This window comes from Astatotilapia calliptera, chromosome 1 (assembly GCF_964374335.1).
Source record: "Astatotilapia calliptera chromosome 1, fAstCal68.1, whole genome shotgun sequence".
Classification (NCBI taxonomy): domain Eukaryota; kingdom Metazoa; phylum Chordata; class Actinopteri; order Cichliformes; family Cichlidae; genus Astatotilapia; species Astatotilapia calliptera.
In genome coordinates this window covers 34,018,511-34,039,032 of record NC_137422.1, presented here as the reverse complement: position 1 = coordinate 34,039,032, position 20,522 = coordinate 34,018,511, and the positions used below count along the sequence as shown (strand labels likewise).

The 20,522-nt window shown below is 41.1% G+C and overlaps 1 protein-coding gene across 2 annotated transcripts in view; it reads left to right on the top strand.

Annotated features, from left to right (window-relative positions):
* The window catches only part of cskl (c-src tyrosine kinase-like), a 55,087-nt gene extending 35,777 nt beyond the window's left edge, over positions 1-19,310 (top strand). For both annotated transcript variants that reach the window (XM_026174343.2, XM_026174351.2), the window contains exons 3-13: positions 3,091-3,204; positions 3,946-4,058; positions 7,433-7,652; positions 13,969-14,062; positions 14,561-14,626; positions 14,740-14,839; positions 15,033-15,123; positions 15,658-15,731; positions 16,270-16,465; positions 17,427-17,513; positions 17,842-19,310. In XM_026174343.2, coding sequence (XP_026030128.1) covers positions 3,091-3,204; positions 3,946-4,058; positions 7,433-7,652; positions 13,969-14,062; positions 14,561-14,626; positions 14,740-14,839; positions 15,033-15,123; positions 15,658-15,731; positions 16,270-16,465; positions 17,427-17,513; positions 17,842-18,024 — 1,338 coding nt within the window. In that variant the 3' untranslated portion in view covers positions 18,025-19,310. The remainder of the gene's footprint in view (positions 1-3,090; positions 3,205-3,945; positions 4,059-7,432; positions 7,653-13,968; positions 14,063-14,560; positions 14,627-14,739; positions 14,840-15,032; positions 15,124-15,657; positions 15,732-16,269; positions 16,466-17,426; positions 17,514-17,841) is intronic.
* The last annotated feature ends 1,212 nt before the right edge of the window (positions 19,311-20,522 follow it).

Here is a 20,522-nt window from a genome sequence, read left to right as displayed (position 1 = left end):
GGAAAACATGCTGCTGTTAAAAATATATGAACGCAACTTGGTGTTAAATTTAGCCGTAGTTTTCTTCCCCAGCTGTTTTGTGTGTTGCATGAGGCTATGTCTTAAATTACTTAAGAGCCGCAAGGAAATTTCCCCCAATGACACATTAGGTCTAGCAGAGCCTCAGTTTAATAAAGTTCTTTTCTTGATGTGACCACATGGAAATGAAGGCTATGGGAGATGCAATGGTTTTTGGGGGTTTTTCTGTGTCACGGCAGCCATCAAACTCGTAACGCTCTATTGACTGCGATAGACACATTCACAGCCTCCACTGCAAATAAAGCAGCTTGTTCAAGGGCTCTACTCGCTCACTCACACCTGCTGCTTTGTTCTCTGGCTTTGTCATTTCACGTTATTGAGGCATGATAGTGATCATACCGCTTTGCTGATCTAACAGTGCAAGCTGAATGCTCTGTTTTCCTTTCTTTTCTGTCATTTATATGTGATTCTTGCAGCTGTGGCTTTTAGACAAGTCAAGATTGATAGTGAGTGCAACTATATGGCAGAGCTTTAGCTGAGGTTCAAAGTCACTGCAGTGGAGTGAACAGGCAATAATTCTCACTGAAAGCACATTGTTTTGGGTACACACATACACAGGTATTTATTTTTTTCTCTCAGGGTTATTTTATCTCTAAGCAGGTACAGGTTTGGCAGGGCTATGCTGGGAATAAGCTGAGGTCAGCAGATTTAATAAACCTACTGTTTGTTATCTAGGAAGGAGATCTGCCTCATCCGGTTTTTGTTTTACAAGCATAAACAAAATTAACCCATGGAGTGGTAACTGAACTCTAAATGTCTGAAAATGGAAAAATATCAAGTTTGAAATGAGATTCTTGAATTTAAATGTCCTCCATGCTTGTTTCAGTAGCTTGAAACGGTCAACAACTCCCATCTCAACACTAGTTAAATTTATGCGATTAAATGGTGAAATTTCCTTTAAATTACACATTTAAATGCTTTTTAATGGTAGACATGTTTATCAAGCTGATGTCAATTGGCAATCTAAAAGAGAAATGTATTTAGAGAAGATCTGTTTTCATTTTTCATATATAATTTTTATATATGAAAGGCTGCAGTGAGGCCCAGTGTAATGTAAACATGGACTGATCATCCAAAGCTACTTTTGATTCCAAGAATTCAAATTTGGAGCTCAAAATGAGTGTCATAGGTCCCTTTTATTTCCTTTTAGCAGATCATCCAGAAAAATGCTTATTTGGATATCAAAGCAGAAAAACATTTTGGCTTTAGACACTTAGGTGTTATATAGGGTTTTATGCCCGTGATTCATGGGGAGGGTACTACCATTACACAAATAAAGTTGCTGCTTTATACAGTTACTGCTTCTATCTGATATGTTATTGCAGTCTTAACATTTTTGTCAAGATTCAAATAACTACCTTGGGGTGCATTATCTCTGCCTTTCAAGTGTGCAATATCGAGCACAGCTCAGCCCAGACAAATTATTGCTTACTATCTATGCCACACCTTTTGTTCATGCACAACATTTAACGTTTAATTTTTAGATTAATAAACTCTTTTAATGACTGAACAGTGGCTCAGTGTTTAGCACAGTAATCTCCCAAGTAGGGATGGGTATTGTTTAGGTTTTATCTGATACCGGTGCCAAATCGGTACTTTTGAAACGGTGCCGGTGCTCAAACGGTGCTCAAACCGGTGCTTAAAGAATGGAGAACACAAAATTGGTCCAAAAACCTCTCATGTTCAGCTGTTTTTTGTAAAAAGATAACAATGTTGGCCTTTTTTGCAGCTATGGGGCATATATGGTATCACTCTTGGCTGGAAGCAGTGCTTAAACAATGGAAAAAACACAAACTTTGTCCAAAAACCTCTCATGTTTAACTGTTTTCCACTTTTTCTTTGGTCATTTTAGCCTTTTTGGCCAGGGTGAAGGGAGTATCTGCCATCAAACAAGAAGACAGCTGCATGTAGCTATGATGATGTTTGCTAGTTCACCTTACATGCATTAATGTAATAACGTGGTTAGCCTACTCAACGTAAATTACACACGAACAACATTTAGCTACTCACGCAGAGAAGAACGGCTGCTGCTGCCATCATCATCCGTCATCATTTCTGCTACACTGGCAGGGCTAGGGGCCAGGACTCTCCTCTTCGTGTTTTTGGGGGATGTTGCATAACAGGCAACCCACCCGCAGTAGATGCGCTCGTGTGAGGTCTCGCAGCAAGATATCAAATACGGCGCATTTCTGGGCTTTTAAAAAAACGCTATGCATCGCCAGGTGTTTCATCGGATTTGAGGTGTTACCTCCTTTGACAGTATCACAGTATCAGCTTAAAGCAGTTGTTGCAGGCTGCTGAGTTTGCATATTTTGCTGTGAAGTACAGCCAGACTTTTGACCGCTTCGGCTTGGACATTTTTAATCTGTAGCTCTGCTCTAAAAGAACGTACGTACCTGGGCCCGCCTACTATTCTCGGAAACGTAAAATGATTGGCTAGAAGTGTATCACAGCTCAGGAAAAAAAAGCACCGAAATAAAGCATCGAAATGTGCGCTGCTTTTCGGTCTGGTTACTACCGTTTATGTCAGAACCGGTGCCATCATGGCACCGGACACCGGTACCCATCCCTACTCCCAAGTTTCCATGAAAGCTCCAGTTTCTCTAAACATGGGGAAGAAAATTACTTGCTAGGTTAATGTTCATACTTCCTGTACTGCACCAGGAAACTACTGCAAAAAGTGTTACTTACGATTTTATTTGTTGAGGCCTTATTGGATTTGAACAGATTTAACACGGTCCTGAAAGATTTGAAAAGGGAAAACAAACAACATAAGAAGAAGAGTAAACTCTCTAAAGAAACATTCAGAATAAGGACTGTAATGCTGGCAGGCTTTGGTTTTAATAAGTGGATCCTAGTCTCATAACACTGTGATTAGGACTTGTTCTCGCCCTCCCCAATTGCCTCTCCACCTCTAAACTCTTTTATTGTGTTCTGTAATTTGTTTCATTTAGCTCCTTATGAGTTACACCTCTAGATAATGTTGGTTCCTCTGTGTTTTCTATAATCTAGGTACCATGGTCGACTGGCACAGAGTGTGTAGCCAAGTATAACTTTCAGACTGCCAATGAACAGGACTTACCCTTCTGTAAAGGAGACGTACTGACCATCATCGGAGTCACCAGGGTAAGAAAACAAGTGCCTTGAATATGGTTGTTCTAACTAAACCCACAGAGCTGCCATCCTAGCAATTATTATTCAGTGAATAAGTTACTGTTTAAGCTGTTTCTGTTTCTTCATGGGTTTTCACAGTTAATAGGGTTGGGGTTTTTTTGGATTGTTCACCAATGATTGGACTTGTAAAATGTTCTCTGTATGTTAAAAACAATATACAGATGTATGCAGAGATGTAAAAGGACATGGATTTGTCTTCATTCTTGAAATGTCAGCAACAGTACCTATAACAGGATTTGTGCAGTATTTCATGAGACAATCCTAGTTTTTTGTACTTTAAGTCAGAAGACAAGACAACCAAAAGTTTTGTCCCTAACAAAGTAGTTAGTTTATTCATTTGTATGACAAATGACAAGACAAATAAAGAGCTACATTTAAAAAAAAAAAAAGTGTATCAGCTTTTAAAAAGGTGCAATGAACTTAATCCTATCAAACAGCTTTATTGCTTCAGTTGGTGGGTTTCCTTTTAGCTAGAGGCACTCGCTGGTTTCTGTTGATGCAACAGCTTGTGCCCACAAATATCTGATGGGGCTGAAGTGGATTTTGGCTTTTATTCTCTACTGTGTCTTTCTGTGTTGTGTTATCTCTAAGGTACAGAAGTGTTCCTTACCCACAAAATGACTTGGTATAAAAATGGTACCCCGCCTTAGTTATGGTATTTCAGCTGTGTTGTGGTGTGTTCGACTGTTTCAGGATCCAAACTGGTACAGAGCAAGGAACCAGGTGGGCAGAGAGGGCACCATCCCAGCTAACTATGTCCAGAAAAGGGAAGGCGTCAAGTCAGGAGGGAAACTCAGTCTTATGCCGTGAGTACTAGAATGGATAATCCCAGTTAAACTGTCATGTCTGTGTGTTTGTGGTGTTTTGCATTTATTTTTAAGACCATACAAACATTTTTTTAATGCAATGTAAGAGGATAATATATATATATATATATATATATATTTTTTTTTTTTTTTTTTTTTTTTTTGTAGGATTGCAGAACTGTTTCATTCTGAAATAACATTTTAGGAAACTACCAAAGTTCTCCAGGATTGCGACAGAATACAGTTATAATCAAAATACTAATGGTCTGTGTCTTGTATCTCAGACATCTTTATGTATGAACAAGTTGTTATAGCCCGATTCACTTTTGTCTCCTGCTGTGAGAGGGAGAAATTAGTCTTGACTTCAAAAGATGAAAATTCCCTGTCTTCTGTTGTCTGTGTCAGACACCCATAGAGGCTACAGCCAGCTGTGCACTAGATTTGAGTGACATTTCGGGCTCTTTGAAAATGCAGCTATTCAAAACGAGGAAAACATAACGAGAGGCATATTCAAATGAAAGGAGACAGGAAAGCCGAGCTGCTGCAACCGAGCTATGAGCTATAAGATGTTGAAAGCTGTGAGAGCTGCCAGACCATTTGTGTTTACTCTTGAGATGGTAATAAACAAGTCTTAAAACTTTGCAAAGCAGAAGAAAGTTCTTAATTTCAGTAGGAAGTACATGAATTGCAAGAAGAGAATGGTAAGTTGGACCTCAAAGTTGTGGTTTTTTGTAATGGGCATAGTTAAGTTAATTAAGTCAAAGATAAAGTACAGATTGTATTTCAGTTCCTCAGTGTTTCCAGTATTGGAAGTATCCAATTTTCTTTGACAGTAAGGAGTTATATACATAAGCTGCTCATTTATTTCCTTGTACCTTTCAAACCTCGTGCAGCAACAATGAACTCTTCTCGTGCTCCTAGAAGGAAATCATTAACACAATAAAGGTGTCAGCTGCGGATAGAAAGTGAAATGCAGTCTTGTCAGCATTGCATGTGTAGCTCAAACTATTCTTAGTGATATGTTCTTAAAATGTTGGCAGGAAACATTTATATAGACTTTTGACCCTCTTTGTCTCCCTTCATCAACTGCTGCTGAAAGCGTTGACCTCTCTATTTGCCACCTCATACCGTCTGTTCACACCATTTTAAATTCGGTTACTGTGTCATTCAGCTCAGGCATGTTTTGTGTGTGATATTAGGAGGCCCGGTGGTGCAGTAACTTAAAATGAGCCTTGTGCAGCTACAAGGGATTTGTGTGCACACAACAACACTGATTATTAAAGGCTAACGTGGGGAACAGCTGTAATTAATCTGTAGCTCAGAATGAATTTAATGAAACTTGTTTTCAGCCATAACCAAATGTCCTTCTCAGAGTTGCTTTTCTAAAAGAAAGGAGGAAAGAAGAAGAGGGTGCTATGAAACTAACTCACTGCTCTTTGACTCCCAAATATTCAGCATGCTTTCACATCCTGACCTTCTGCTCTAATTGCTGCCTTTGAGATCACTGCATAGTTCAGTGTTTTAACTCAAGTCATCAGAAGTCGTTTCTCTGTATCCTGCAGGGACTTTTGGATTTTTTTATGAATCATCAGCAAATGTCTCGGAGAGGACCTCTCCCTCTCTTCTGGGTTACGTAAGGGTTCATCTGTGGTTTTCTGCTTTAACGTTCACCCGTATCGGTTGATACTCGGCTGTAGATACAGCGCTTGCCTCCTTTACTTGACTCTGCTCCATCTACTGCCCTCATGTGGCAGATATCTGACCCATGTAACCAAACCACCCTAAAGAAAGCTGGCGTATTCATCTGCGCTGTCCTACTCATTCCTTCCAAGTTGTGCTGAACATGTTGTTCACTTTTATTTCAATATGATGTCATTTCTGAAAACTGCGGTTAATTTCTGGAGACAAAGCAGCAAGTGTGTGTCTACCACTGGGCTTTGTGTTACTGGGGCCATCCACTCTTGGCGCCTGCTCTCGGATTATTGGGAGTTAAAGAGCTTCTCTCCATCGGAGAAGCTCCCTATTCTGATCTAATCAACTCGAGCCATGTTAAGCAGCTTTACCACAAGGGCCTCTGCTGTCTGAGGAGACCAAGTGGAGTGATTGAAGAGGAGGAGGGCGTGACAGAGGCAGCCACAGGAAAGTGGGCTAAATCATTCATAGTTGTTAATTACCACCCATTGACCAGCCAGTGCCGATAAGGAGACTTTGTCCTTTGCAATTCTTGGTGGCTAATGTGACCTTTCATACAAATAGTGGCAGAAATCAGCAGGGTACATGGGATACCCCCCTGTGTTTATGCTTAATACCACAGATCAATAGCCATGAATGGAAGGAAATTCAGAATACTGAAATAGGGTGTTAGCTTTTGTTGTAGGAAACTGAAATGTATCTAACAAAGATTAAAAAACATTTACCATTTAAGCTCGATGGAGGATGCATTATCATTTAAAAGCAACAGCAGTGTGAAAAAATTCTGTTTTTGTAACAGATGATTGTAAAGATGGTGGTTGAGTAGATCAAAGTGTGTGATCTTGCTGTCTAATCCGTCCTTCAGTAGCATATAGATGCCTCCTATCAAGCCATATGGCGAGGTTGATGCTCGTTGTGTAACAGTTAGCTTCTAAATCAGGAAGCAAGCGTTTCTTTGTTGCCACAACCAACAGAATTGTGATCGGCTTTTTAACTTAACAGGAGGTGGAGTTGGTTTTTGATCTCCCTCCTTTTCGCTACAGCGGGTGGTGAAAGTTCAATCCGTCTCTTGGTCTCTCTGACCGCAGTCGGGAATGGGTGACTTGGTTTTATCCTGCTCCCCGCCTTGTCTGAGCAGCTTTTGCATTTTCCTGTTATTGCAGTGCCTGTATGTCAGTTTCCGACTCTGCCCCAGGCTTTGTGTATGTGTGTGTGCGCATGCATGCGTGCGTGCGTTTTAGCACCATGTTTCCTGTTGTTTGGGTTCAGGTACTTTTTCACTGACTCCCCAAGATCAGACAGCCTCGCCCCTTCACCATTCAAGCTGAACAGGGTGGAAGTGCTGCTGTCGGCTTCCCATTACTGCCCCCCTCTTGTTTTTCACTTCTCATTTCAGAGGAATGCTGTGGGCCATGATACATGGAATTTGGTACCTCTGTATGGTTGAAATTTAGTTGTTTTCTTCTCTCTCTCTTTTTGGAGATATATTCTTAAAAAACGGCACAAGTTGAGTTTCTGTACATAGATCAAACAACGTCATTGTTACATAAACACTCTGTGTGCGGCCATAAAACACTTCCAGTCAATCCTGTGTGTCCTTTTTGTCTGACATACTCTCTCTCCCTCTTCCCTCTTTGTCTCCTCACGTCCTTCATTCCCACCCCTCTCTTCACTCTCTCCAGCTGGTTTCATGGGAAGATAACTCGGGAGCAGGCCGAGCGGCTCCTCTACCCTCCAGAGACGGGTTTATTCCTGGTGAGGGAAAGCACCAACTATCCTGGAGATTACACCCTGTGTGTCAGCTGTGATGGCAAGGTGGAGCACTACCGCATCATCTACCACAACGGCAAACTCACCATCGACGAGGAAGAGTATTTTGAGAACCTCATGCAGCTGGTGGAGGTGAGGAAGGATGGAGAGCATATAGCTGTTATTTGTAGTCTAATTTTGTTGACAGAACACCTTTAATAGTACTACTGGCATTCAGTTTGGCAGTAAAAAAACGATGAATGCCTTCTCATAATCATCATCATCATTTCCAGCTGGTTTTTGTTTTTAAGAGCCGAAAGACTTGAGGCATTTAACTGAACGTCAAAGAGAGCGATTTGTAAGAAAATGAAACTTTAAATGTCACCTTGTTTTAATGTTCCAGTGCATACTTCCTCTATCCTGAAGGTCACAGAGAGTTAGGCTACATTTTATTTAGGTAGCTCAAATTAAGTAGTATCGATCCTTAAAATAACTGTTACAGTAAAAAAGTTGGTGATTTTACAAAGTTTATTCCATCTTAGGTTTTCTTCAGAAAGGGTGGCGCCATAGTTTAGCAACTAACACATGTGCCTGACACATGAAAGATCCCAGTTTGAGACCAGGAGAGGAACTAAATCTCCTCCTGTGGGAGGGTTGCGTTAGGAAGGTCATCTGGTGGAAAAAATCTGCCAAATCAAACATGTGCTACATCTGCTGTGGTGACCCCTTGTGAATAAGGGAGCAGCCGAAACAAGCAGAGTTTCTTCAGTAAAACTGAAGAGCAGCAGGAAAACAAACCTACTTGTTTTGTTTTGTTTTTTTTTGTTTTCCCCTTAAAAGGTTGTTATATAATTCCTATGAGAATTTATATTTCTGTTTGTTTCAGGCCAACTGTTTATCCTCTCAGATATGCTTCGTCTGTCTATCAAAGGTGTTTTAGATCTTAACACAGTTAACACTGTACGAGAGACTTGTTTCTAGTCTATTACAGAGCTAAAAGCCTCTTATATCACGTATTTTCTACAGTTAAATATTGTATCTCATTGTCCATTAGGTCACACTAGGGCTGCTCGATTATGGCAAAAATGATAATCACAATTATTTTCACTGAAATTGAGATCTCGATTATTTGACGATATTTATTTAACCCTTTAAGACCTACTATAGAACCAAGTCCGCCAGAGCTTATATATATATATATATATTTTTATACATGCTGTAGTGCCATTTCTGGGAGCATTTCAAGTTACTATACATCAATACAACTGTTATAGCCCATAATTTAATAATATGTATGCATTAAGTCCATAGTAACTACATTAATTGCATAAAAGTGCAATAAACTACAAAAAAAATAAATTGAAAATCGTTTTTGTTACATATATTTCTACTTGGAGAAATTTAAGAGGCTTATCCCTCAAAACTTTAAATACAAAAAAGTTGCAAAAAATAGTTTACAACAGCAGGAAATTTATTTTGAGTGTCTTCATAGTTTTATTTTTGAGATACACCAATTTTTATATACTGCAGGAAAAACGAAAAACAATCCTATGATGCAAATTTGCAAAGAAAACAGCAGGTGCATCAAAATAAACTATTTCCAGCAGTGTAATTCGAGTTCTAAGCATCCCAGCAACTATTCAGAAAAGTCAAACATGACTTATAAAAACACCAGTATAGGCTTTTAAGGCCTACAAGTAAAAAACTACATTTTCCACGAAAATGACGTCACGTCCGGTTTAGGGCAGGAAATGGCGGACATGCGACAGTTCGTGCTGACGTCTGTTTCACTGTGGGAAGTGGCAACGCGTGTTTCTGTAATATTATGTTTTTGTTCCTGCAAGCGCTTTTTATGCAATTTTTGCAAAGTTTTATGTGGAAGGAAACCGTGACCGAGGACAAGCTGATGGCATAAGATGTAAGTACTACAACTCCGGTTTCATATACAAAACAAATTATTGCGCTAGCTTACGCGGTTCAGGTTCTACAGGGATTTAAAAATAGTTAAACAAAACTGAACGTGCGGCTCTTTAAAGGGTTAACAATAAGAATGTATTGAATAATGACTTTAAAAAATAATATAAAATAGTGTGCAACACCACTGAAGTCTTTTTTTTACCTCTCTTTTCAACCAACAGCAGTCACTCTCCTCTCCAAATAACTTCTGCTTAGCTTTCCGAGCTTCCCTCGGGTCCTCTTAATCAGCGGTCTCCAACCTTTTTTGCGCCACGGACCGGTTTATGCCCGACAATATTTTCACGGACCGGCCTTTAAGGTGTCGCGGATAAATGCAACAAAATAAAACTAGTACCGGTACCGAAAAAAAGAAGAGTTATTCATAACACACGTGAAAAGACCAAGGAAAACCGAGTTAACGATCAAAACGATAACAAAATAACGCTGAAAACCGATAAAAACCCTGAAACCATACATTTCACACCTGAGCCTCAACTCTCACGGCCCGGTACCAAACGACTCACGGACCAAGGCCCAGGGGTTGGGGACCGCTGCTCTTAATTGTTGTGACGCATGTTCGAAATGCAGAGAGGTGCGCTGGATTTGCCACACGGAGCAGCGTGAGAGTAAAGCACGAGGGAGGGGCTAATAATCGGCTCAGTCATTTTTAATGATCGTTGAAAGCCCAGATCGTAATCGTGATTAAAATTCGATTAATTGAGCAGCCCTAGGTCACCCAATGATCCCATCACATTCCCCTAGCATTTGTGACAGTCAGTCAGTTGCATTAAAAGCTGATTATCTTACATTACACCTGCAGTCTTTGGTTATTGATTATTTTTTATTTGTTTGGTAAAAAGGAAAATGTAAACCTGTTTGAATCAACAAAAAAGTTGTTTTGTTTTTTTATTAGGAGTAAACAATTGGAATCCATCTTCTAAACTGCATGGCACGACAGCTAATAGAAATAAGTTGTGGTAGTTATATGGTGATAAATGATGCAGCAGTTTGATTACATAACTCTGTAAAGGACACACATGCTGAATATCTCTGTGGACTTCTCCCAAAACTCTGACTCAAGTACGTATCCTTCAAAAAGCTGTCTGATCCTCTCACTCCCTGACTGCTCTCTGTAAGCTGGTTCAGAGGAAGGACGGAGTGTGGAAAGGGGAAGACGGGGAGACATGATGATAGAAACGGAGAGGGAGCGAGATAAAGGCCTTTCATCCTCTTAGATAAAGAGAAGAGCTGGATTGGCGGCTATCACACTTTTAATTGGGCCTCATCTTTTTTGCCTTGTGGGGCGTTGGAAGTGGACAGGCAGGAATGTGCCAGCTGGCAACGAGACCATCTACATCCCCAGCGCATTCTTGTTATCAGCCACCCACAATCTCTCTCTCTCACACACACTCTCCAACACACACTCACCCTCCGGGCTCAGTTCAGCCTCTACTTCCTTTCTCCACCTCCCTCCCTCCTCCTTTCTTTCTGTCTTTGTGTTCCCTGGTGGATACCTGGCATATTGCTTTCTGTCCTCCTCCTCCTCTCATCTCCGTATCTTCCTTTCGCCCTCCACTGTCTCCGTCTCCCTGCTTTACCCTGCTATGTTTCTTTCTTTCGGTATCTCTTTACATCTTTATTCTGTAGCCTGTCTGCATTCCCTTGTCTCTTCTTTCTCTATAATTGCGCATGATAGAATTCCTTACATTCTTGTGTGTTTTTCCGGCTCGCTCGGTGTTCCTCTGCTCTGTTATTCTTCATATAGACCTACACATCAAATGCTGGCAGACCTCTGTCTTCAGTCAGCGCATCCTCTGATGCACGTGGTTTTTAAAAATAACAAAACAAAACAAAAACAAAAGCAAAGCTCGCTCCATATGGTATTTTTAGGGGTGTAATTGCACAGTCAAAGTATTGTCTGTTAGGGTGCTCACTGGCTGTTTCAACTCTGTGATCACACCTTTCTCTGCTAATTACACATGGGAAGATTGTGATTTAGCCACTTGTGCTCTAAAAACACATTGTCATGCATTCTAAGATTGCATTTCAGTGATTATTTGTTACATAAGCAATGCTAATTAAGGTCCGTTCAGGGCTGTCTTTTTCAAGATCATATAGGCAACGCTTCAGAAATGATAAATAATGACCTGATAAATGCTATACATAATCTAAATGCATCATTTGTGTATAACTGTGGCTATTTTACATGTGCAGTTAATTTGTCTTCAGCCTTCCTTCACCATGCTGCCCCCTGGTGGTTATAATCATATCTTACAGTCTATAGTCATCACATCAGTCCACAGTTGTGTAACAGTGGTCACAAAGAGGTTTCATGATTTATGTAACTTCTGCTATCACTTAAGGAGGCACTGATTTCTTTTCACATGATTTTTTTTTTGCCTTTGCAATTCAACGCAGATGGTCTTTATTTCTTTACTTGCCGTGACAAACAGGGTCCTTGCCTTTGTAATACTATCCTAAATTGATAAGCAGATATGGACTGGGATTAGATTATTTTGTTGTCTTTATAAGGATGAACTGTAAAGTGTAATATGGTCCCACAAATGTGTCTGCATACACGTTTCCATTTGGACAGACAGCAGAGAGGCGTTTTCACCCATGTCAGGTCTGCTGCCATGCAGTCTTCCAAAACCTATTTGCACATCGCTGGAAGCAGATGATGTATGCGTCTGCTGAAAGGCGATTGGTTGACAAGTGGGCCAGAATAGGGAAGGGAGTGACAGAAGAGTTCATCTTGAATGAGAGGATTGTGGAAAAAAATCTTAAAAGATCAGAAATACAGTATAAAAAGTAGAGACAGCAGCTGCAGTGGACACTTGTCACTGTCATTGTCACTTCAGCTGTTTATATGTTATAACCTCACTCTTCTCCGTGGCTGGCAGACAGACCAACAACAGTACATGCCAGAGTGGCCCAAAGACCGGTTGTACCACATACTTTGCACGCTGCCTCCATCTGACAGCAGAGCTCTCTGTAGGTAGACGAGTCATCCCTGTATTGTCAGCTTGGTGCAAATGCACCAGCCCTCTCACCCTCCTCCTTGTTCCCACAGTAAATGCTCCCCAGGAACCTCACCTTTACACTAATACTGACAGTGTCCAGCAGAGGTTTAAACATTTCCCAAGTGTGATCTTTTCATCACAGTGTGTCTGACTTTAAAGTGTAGATTTTTATTCCTTTGTGTTTTTTGTTTGTTTGTTTTTTAACTGACTTCTGTTGATAGTTACTTTTCTGTAGTGTAGTGATTATTTAAGCATTTTATATAGTAGCCAAAGCTGCAGGGGATGTAATTTTATAAGTGACTTGCCCTCCGTATTGTTGTCCCTTGATCTGTCCACATCTGAAGTAGCTTAAAGAGACTACACCTTATGCTTTTTCTTATTTTGTTTTACAATGGTGGATGCTCATATCATATTAAACATGTTCAAAGTTTCCAGTAACAAACAAGTCTACTAATGGGTCTGCATGATGTCAGTAAGGGCTGATATCCATAATTTGGTCATCTCAGACACGCAACTCAGGCTGTGAGCATAGGAGACCCACCCACAAACTTTACCAAAGGACAGCCAATCAAAAGAAATCTGTCTTAAAGGGAAGGAAGCTAAAATGTTTTACGCAGTGGATGAGTCTCTGTGTAACATGAGTAGGAATCGTTTCAAATGGAAATGCAGTGAAAGACACATAAAAGACCTTTAGTAAGTTTAGACATAGTGGATCAGCTGTCTCTTCAACTACACGAATTTAAAGAAAAAAAATAGAGCTTTTAAAGTAATAAAACTTTATTCTGGTGGATTTTTTTGGTTTGTTTTAGAGCTGGAAAAAGGGCAAATCTGAAAATGTACTCATGTCTTTTGTAACTGGAGCTGATTAGAAATACACACTGCTTTAATAGAGTACTTCTGACTGGAGCTGGAGTTAAATTTTACAGAGCAGCAGAAGCAGCCCTTAAACTTCAGGCGAACACCTTACTGTGTTTTCTCGCTTTGTACTCTGCTGTAAATCCTCCCAACTTTGCTGCTCCTGTTTTATTCCATCTTTCATATGGAAATGAGGCCGGGATTCTGTCGTCCCTCAAGACGAGCCTCCTCGTCTTTAACAAAGATGCATGTTGATAAAAGGTAAACCTGTCATGCTGTACCTGTTTGGTGGATGGAGCCTCCTCTCATAAAATCTGACAACACAGCTTGAATCTTCTTTTCATCGCTACCGTCACATTTTTCTGCAGAGGGTGGCCCCGAACATCAGCCTCTCTTTTGTTTTGCATATCAAAAGCTTGTATATAGACTCAACAGTATGAAGTAATCCAAGAACATCCGTATCGGATCATTCAGCTAGGTACAGTGGCACAGTACAGTATATACTGCTGACCTAAATTCAGGGAAAACCTTTTGAGAGAGGATTTTCTTTGTAACTTTTAACACTTGAAGCATACATACTTTTTTTTTCTTTATGCATGGAGATTGTATTTAATTCTCAAACTTTCTCTCTCCAGCACTACACCAAAGACGCTGATGGCCTTTGTACCAGGCTGATTAAACCGAAGTTGATGGAGGGAACAGTGGCAGCGCAAGACGAATTCTCTAGGAGTAAGAGCACACAGAGCTCATTACACAGCCCTACAGGGACACTGGCACCAATACACACAGGGACACTTTGTTATGCTTGTCTTTATATGCCACATTAACCTCACAGTATCAGATGCATGAACACACACACACAGTGTACAGAGAAATCCTGCGTCTCCTACGAGCTTTAATAGCATTAATCAACTGAGGGTGGTTAATCTTTGTGTGGCTGGGAACGACTGCTGGGCTTCACCGGCTCTCAAGGTCAGTCTCCAGCTCTGTCTGTCTTTATTTACCCTCACATACACATCTGACCCAGCTAATTCTTACACTAGAGAAATGCAAAGATTAATTCTCCTGCTTAAAGGATATACATCATTGTCAAAGTTATTTTAACAAGAAAATAGCTGCTGTAACTGCAAAGTCATGAACAGAGGATTTTTTTCATAACGCCTTTTTGGAATAATATTATTACTTACATTATGATTGCAGAGTGTCATTAACGTCCTCTTTTGGCAGGTGGCTGGGCCTTGAACAGAAAAGAGTTGAAACTCCTCCAGACCATTGGCAAAGGGGAGTTTGGGGGTAAGAACCAAATTTAAACAGGATATTTTCATATTTCATTTTCATTTCTCACATCAGGCCAAGGTCACCTTGGAGAATGTACTAAAACTTTGTCCCCTCTGTGTCCTTGTCAGATGTGATGGTAGGAGACTACAGAGGGACCAAGGTGGCGGTCAAGTGCATCAAAAATGACGCTACAGCACAGGCTTTCATCGCTGAGGCTTCTGTCATGACGTAAGATCCGCAGCTATTGCTTTTTGTACTTCACACCACCACAGATGTTTCTGTCTGCAGACATGTTTCTTCATCAAATATTAGGTCATCCTTTGTCATTTTTGTGGGTAGAAGTTGACCATGATTTTTAAAAAATATTTTACTGCATGCTTACCGCATATTTTTTTCCCCCTCTGTTTCTGTGTTTCAACAGGCAACTGAGGCACAACAACCTGGTGCAGTTGCTAGGTGTAATCGTGGAGGAGAGGGGCAGTCTCTACATCGTCACAGAATACATGGCTAAGGTCAGCCCAAGTGCTCTTTTATGACAAGTTCTAAAACTGGAAATGGTACATGCTCGCATTAACCCTCTGCGATTTAAACGCTAGTTCAGTACATTAGGAGAATAAAACACAGTCAAAACCACGCTAATGAAACAGTTGTTAGCCTTGCTTAGCATAAAGACAGGAGACACTGGAAAACACCTGACCTGACCCCATTCAGCGGGTACAAAAAGATTTATATCTTGTTTGTTTCATCTGCAGAGGGGGTTACAGGTTGTGCACTAGAGGAGGCATTTGCTTCTAAGCCAAGAAATGATGACGACTGTGACCTCATGTAAAACAGCAAATGGATTTTTAAAACACTTGTTATTGTACAGATGAAACAAATGTTTCCCCTTATTAAAAAAAAATACTTTGACATGTTTTCTTTTTTCGCACGGGGTCGTCGATTTGGTTTTTACTCAGGCTATTCATGCTAAAAAATGTACCTACACAGTTTTCTGTGAGACTTTCTTGAATGTAAGCATTGTGTTAATAATCCAAACTGCACCACAGGGCAGCCTAGTGGACTACCTGCGCTCTCGAGGGCGGACTGTTCTCGGTGGAGACTGCTTACTCAAGTTCTCACTGTGAGTCTCTTTCAAGCAATTATTTAAAGAATTATTTAAAAGAACATTTTTAAACTGCTCTTTTCGGGATCTGAAACTAAATCACTGCCACTTTAACCCTCTGCGTTCTTACTGAACTTCAGGAGAAAAGTGTCATAGCAGTAACATGAACGTTGTTTGCTGCAACTCATACATCCTTATTTATTTTAATTTAATAATTATCTAGCTAATATTGTTATCTAAAGCAAGTTAAGTCCATTGTGATCAGTACAAAGAATGAGTGTAAGCTTTCAGATGAGCATTATTATATGTTTGTCTCAAATTAATCAGTTGAAGTTTCATTTTTCTGTGCCAGCCTTGTAAGTTTTGAAATAACTTACAGTAGTGAAAAAACATTTTGGAGCATTTACATCTGAAACTAAATTGAAAATCATAATGGCTTAGTTTTCCCTCTAGCCAAGCTAATTTTCCTGACAAGGGCAGGTGATAAAAGTAAAATCCTCAACACCTATTGCCCTATATTAGTTAGCCAGTTCTCACTCATCCTCTTTCCTGGCAGTGACGTGTGTGAAGCTATGGAGTACCTGGAGGCCAATAACTTCGTCCACAGAGACCTGGCGGCTCGCAATGTGCTGGTTTCTGACGATAACATCGCCAAGGTCAGCGACTTCGGCCTCACCAAGGAGGCATCCTCCATACAGGACACTGCCAAGCTGCCCGTCAAATGGACATCCCCAGAAGCACTAAGAGAGAAGGTGATGGGATGAGACAGGGTTGATGTTGCTGACTCGACTCTTAATTGATCTGAATAAGGGCGGTTTATTTAAAATGGATTAAAAAGGGGAGGCTGCAGGATATCAGTTTATTTGAATGAGAGTGCCAGTCCAAGACAGTCTTTTAAATAGTGGTATAATCTTGATCCCGGGTCTAGCAAGTTCATTAATAGTGTGTTTGTCTGCCCTAAAAGTATTTAAAGAGGCCAGTTTAACAAAGAGTGGTGTTTAGTGGCTCATAAACAGTTTTCCTGCTGGAGAGTAAAAGCAAGCCCAAAGGTTTTCTCAACATCTTAATCGAATCATCTGTCAAGCTGCCCAGAATTTCTGCCCAGATAAAGTAACTCTGGGCACCCAGAGCCTGACAGCAAAGAGTGTATGACTGTTGAACAAGCTGCAAATATGGGGGGGAAAAATAATTATTCAGCTCTATTTCCAACAAAGTTAGGACAATGTGTAAACAAATTCACTGAAATGTTAATGAATTAAGGCCTGAGTTTAACTGAAAATGTTGAGAATGAGAAATGTTTCTGAATTTGATGCCAACATCTTAATGTTGGTTTAAAAAAACACAGACGGTGTGTGTGTGTGTATATGCGAGGGTCAAGGCAGCAGACCAAAATATAATGGCTGTGGCAGCAGTGCAGTGGAAATGGACAGTTATAGAGTGGAAATCTTTATATTTAAAATGAAAATGAGGGACTGTCTATAAAAATGTCAGCAATTCCTTAAGTTTAAGCAGTCCTTTTGTTAATGCCCTTGAATTAAAGTTGAAAGTGTACACTTCAGTCACATCTTGATTGTTTGGTTTAAAATCCACCGTGGGGGTGCATGTACTGTACGACCTGGTTTTGTTGGTCTGGAGGGAGGCGCAAGCCTGATCTGCTTTCTGAATGCCTTTATGTATAATGTATGAATTTCGGCTTCTCTCTTAATCCAACAGAGGTTTTCCACTAAGTCAGACGTTTGGAGTTATGGGATCCTACTGTGGGAGATCTACTCCTTTGGGCGTGTGCCTTATCCTAGAATTGTAAGTACCTTTATGGGATTTTCTGTGGCTCGCTGACGTCTGACATACACCAGCAGATGGCAGGCTTTATTGCCTGAACCATTTATTTATTTTTGTGCAAGATCAGTGTAACTGCTGGTTCTCTGTGTTGGCCTCATTCATGCCATGAAACAACTGAAGCAGGTGATGTGTCACCGGTTGATACGTTCGCATTTTTAGTTATTTTTAGTTATTCTTGTTATGTAGTTACCTTTGCCTGGAATATTGCATCACCTTTGAGTCCATTGCATCAGTTTGACTGATCAAAATGTTGAGCTAATGTCAGCATTTCTTTGTCTGTGTCTCTCAGCCGTTGAAAGAAGTGGTGCCTCGGGTAGAGAAAGGGTACAAGATGGATGCCCCAGACGGCTGCCCCGCCGTGGTGTACGACCTGATGAAGCAGTGCTGGACCTTGGATCCCGTGATGCGGCCCTCCTTCCGCATGCTGAGGGAGAAGCTCCAGCATATCAGAGCCAAGGAGCTCTACCTGTGAAGAGGAGGTGCTTGTGGGGGGTACCGGGGGAAGAGGACGGGGGCGAGATGCAGCCCAGCACAGCTGTAAAGTGGGAGGAGGAGAAGGAGAAGAGGGACCACAGCACTTTCCTCCTACCTGCCAAGCCTCTTGACCTGTGGGACTGCTACGCTGTGCCCCCTCCCCCGACCTCCACCGTCCACCAGCCGTCCTCTGCTTTCACACTAGGACTGTTTTCCTGTTTGTGTTGTATAGCTTTTGCCAGACAATTTCCTCTTCTCGCGATGGGCCGCTTCTCTTTCCTCCTCCTACACCTGCCACTGCTCACTCACTCTCCCTTCTCTTTGTCACTTGGTCCAAATTGCTCTTCTTCTTCTATGTGAAAGTTCCCTTTTGTTTCTTTGTATTTCCTCCCCTCCTCCTCCTCTCCTGAACATGGCATTAACTGGAGGGGAGGCTGGCCTTTTCCTCCACGTTTGTCAGGTGCTCTTTTCTTCTCCAGTCCACCCCACTCGATCATTCCCAGATTCCCATATCACCATGTGGCTTTGCATGCCTTTCAGCCCAACTCTGTCATTCCTTCCTTGCATCCCTCCTTGCTTTCCCTCGGCCTTGTTGTCAGGTGTGGGGCCTTCGCTCTGTGCCAAAGTGCCTCCAGTCTACAGAGCTCCAGACTTCCCTCCAACACTTCTTTTGATTGGACTGTTATGGTTTCAATTTTTATTTTTTAAACAAAATCTTTTTTTATTGCTTTCTTTGTTCCAGAGGTTATGAAACTGTTTGGGGTTTTTTTAAGTGGCATCTCCTTCACCTCCACCATCTTTACATCAGACTTTTTTTTTTTTTTTTTGGTTTTTGCTTTGTTAATCCAAGCGTCCATGAAGAGCACGAGAATAGGAAGTGAGGAGACTTGGAGGGGGCCAGTGTCATGTTCATCCTTCCTTAAAGACCGCCCAGAGGAGCGGTAGGTGGGTGGTTGGGTGGCAGGGCAATAACAGGAGAAGAAGGGGGAGAGGCAGTTCACAAACATGGTTGATTCATCATACGTGGGCTTGTTTTTATATCAAAATATATTTAAAGGATTAAAAAAAAAAGAACAAGGAAAAACTGACTTGGACAGAGTTAAAAAAGGACTCTTTTCAGAAGCCAGGAGCAACTTGCCGTTAGGGATGTTCAGTGTCTCTGTGAATGCTAGGGTCGGGGTGGTGCATGCTGTGTGTGAGAGGCCTTGGGTTCAACTGTCAGTGCTTTCAATGTTCATTGTTTTATTATGCTATCATAATTATGAATAAATCATTCCATCTGAACAGTGTGGAAACACCTGCATAATTATATCTAAGTGTGTGTGTGTGTGTGTGTGTGTGTGTGTGTGTGTGTGTGTGTGTGTGTGTGTGTGAGAGAGAGAGAGAGAGAGAGCGAGCATATTTTAGGAGGAGTGCTGTCTTACTGTACAAGCACCTCCCCACCTCTATGAATGTGTGGTTTTTGGATTTGACAAGCGCCAAATTTCAGGGTTGAAAATAAAGCAAATGCTAAAATGCCCCCCAAAAAAACTGCAATTCCTCTGTTGGCCACTAGAGGCTGGCTCCAAAGTAAATTCCACCAGACAAAATTAACATGTTTACATCCCGGTACAATAAAGCCACATGGGCACTGCGCTATTAATGGTTCTAAAAAAAGAAGGGGGGGTTTCCACATCATGATCACAGTCCTTAGTGGAAATATTACTAAATCCTGTTTTCGTTTTCTCGACTTTCGTGGTTTATTCTCCAGGGAGTATGAGCTGTGTGAATCTATATTTAAATTACTTTTGGTTGCTGTTTTGCCATTTTCCTTTTGTCTCTGCCGATAATGAGGAAATCCCTTGATCCCAATTAAAGAGACATTTAAATCCACACTCGGCTTTCTGCATTGTAATGCCCTTCAGTGAGTTGCAAAGTAAATGTGAAGGGTTAAAGATGTCTAACAGGATGAAAAATGCTTATTTTCCCTTGTAAAAGGAATAATATCAAAACACAACAATAGAAAAGAGTTCTTTGATATAACCGTTCAACTCTTTACCTTTTTTGTGATGCAGATCAGAAAGCAAAACGACTGATCTAGAGGAGTGTTTTATACCTGCAGCTATAAATAATCCTCATGTGATCATTCTTTGATAGTACTGCTACAAACAGATGGGGTTTGTCATCAAGGTGTGAGGGAGTGTCAGCTGAGTTGTTCCCAGTGCTGCCTTCACTGTGCCTCCTCTGCTCTTTGGAGAGGGCCCAGTTGTCCCCAGTACAGTGACCTATAGGCTGAAACGGGACCAAGAGTTCAGTGGACTGGCCATCTGTGTGGTGCTTTCACTTTTAGCTCATTTGAATCTCATCCATCCGCCTGCTTCTCAATCTTCCGCTGCAGCAGCAGACAGTTGTTTGGGTCGCATTTTCATGTGAATCCTATGAATTTTAATGGCAGTGACAGGGCGGTAACAATAGGCTGGTTACGTAAGCACGGCAGTTTGTGCTCGTGGCCAAGAC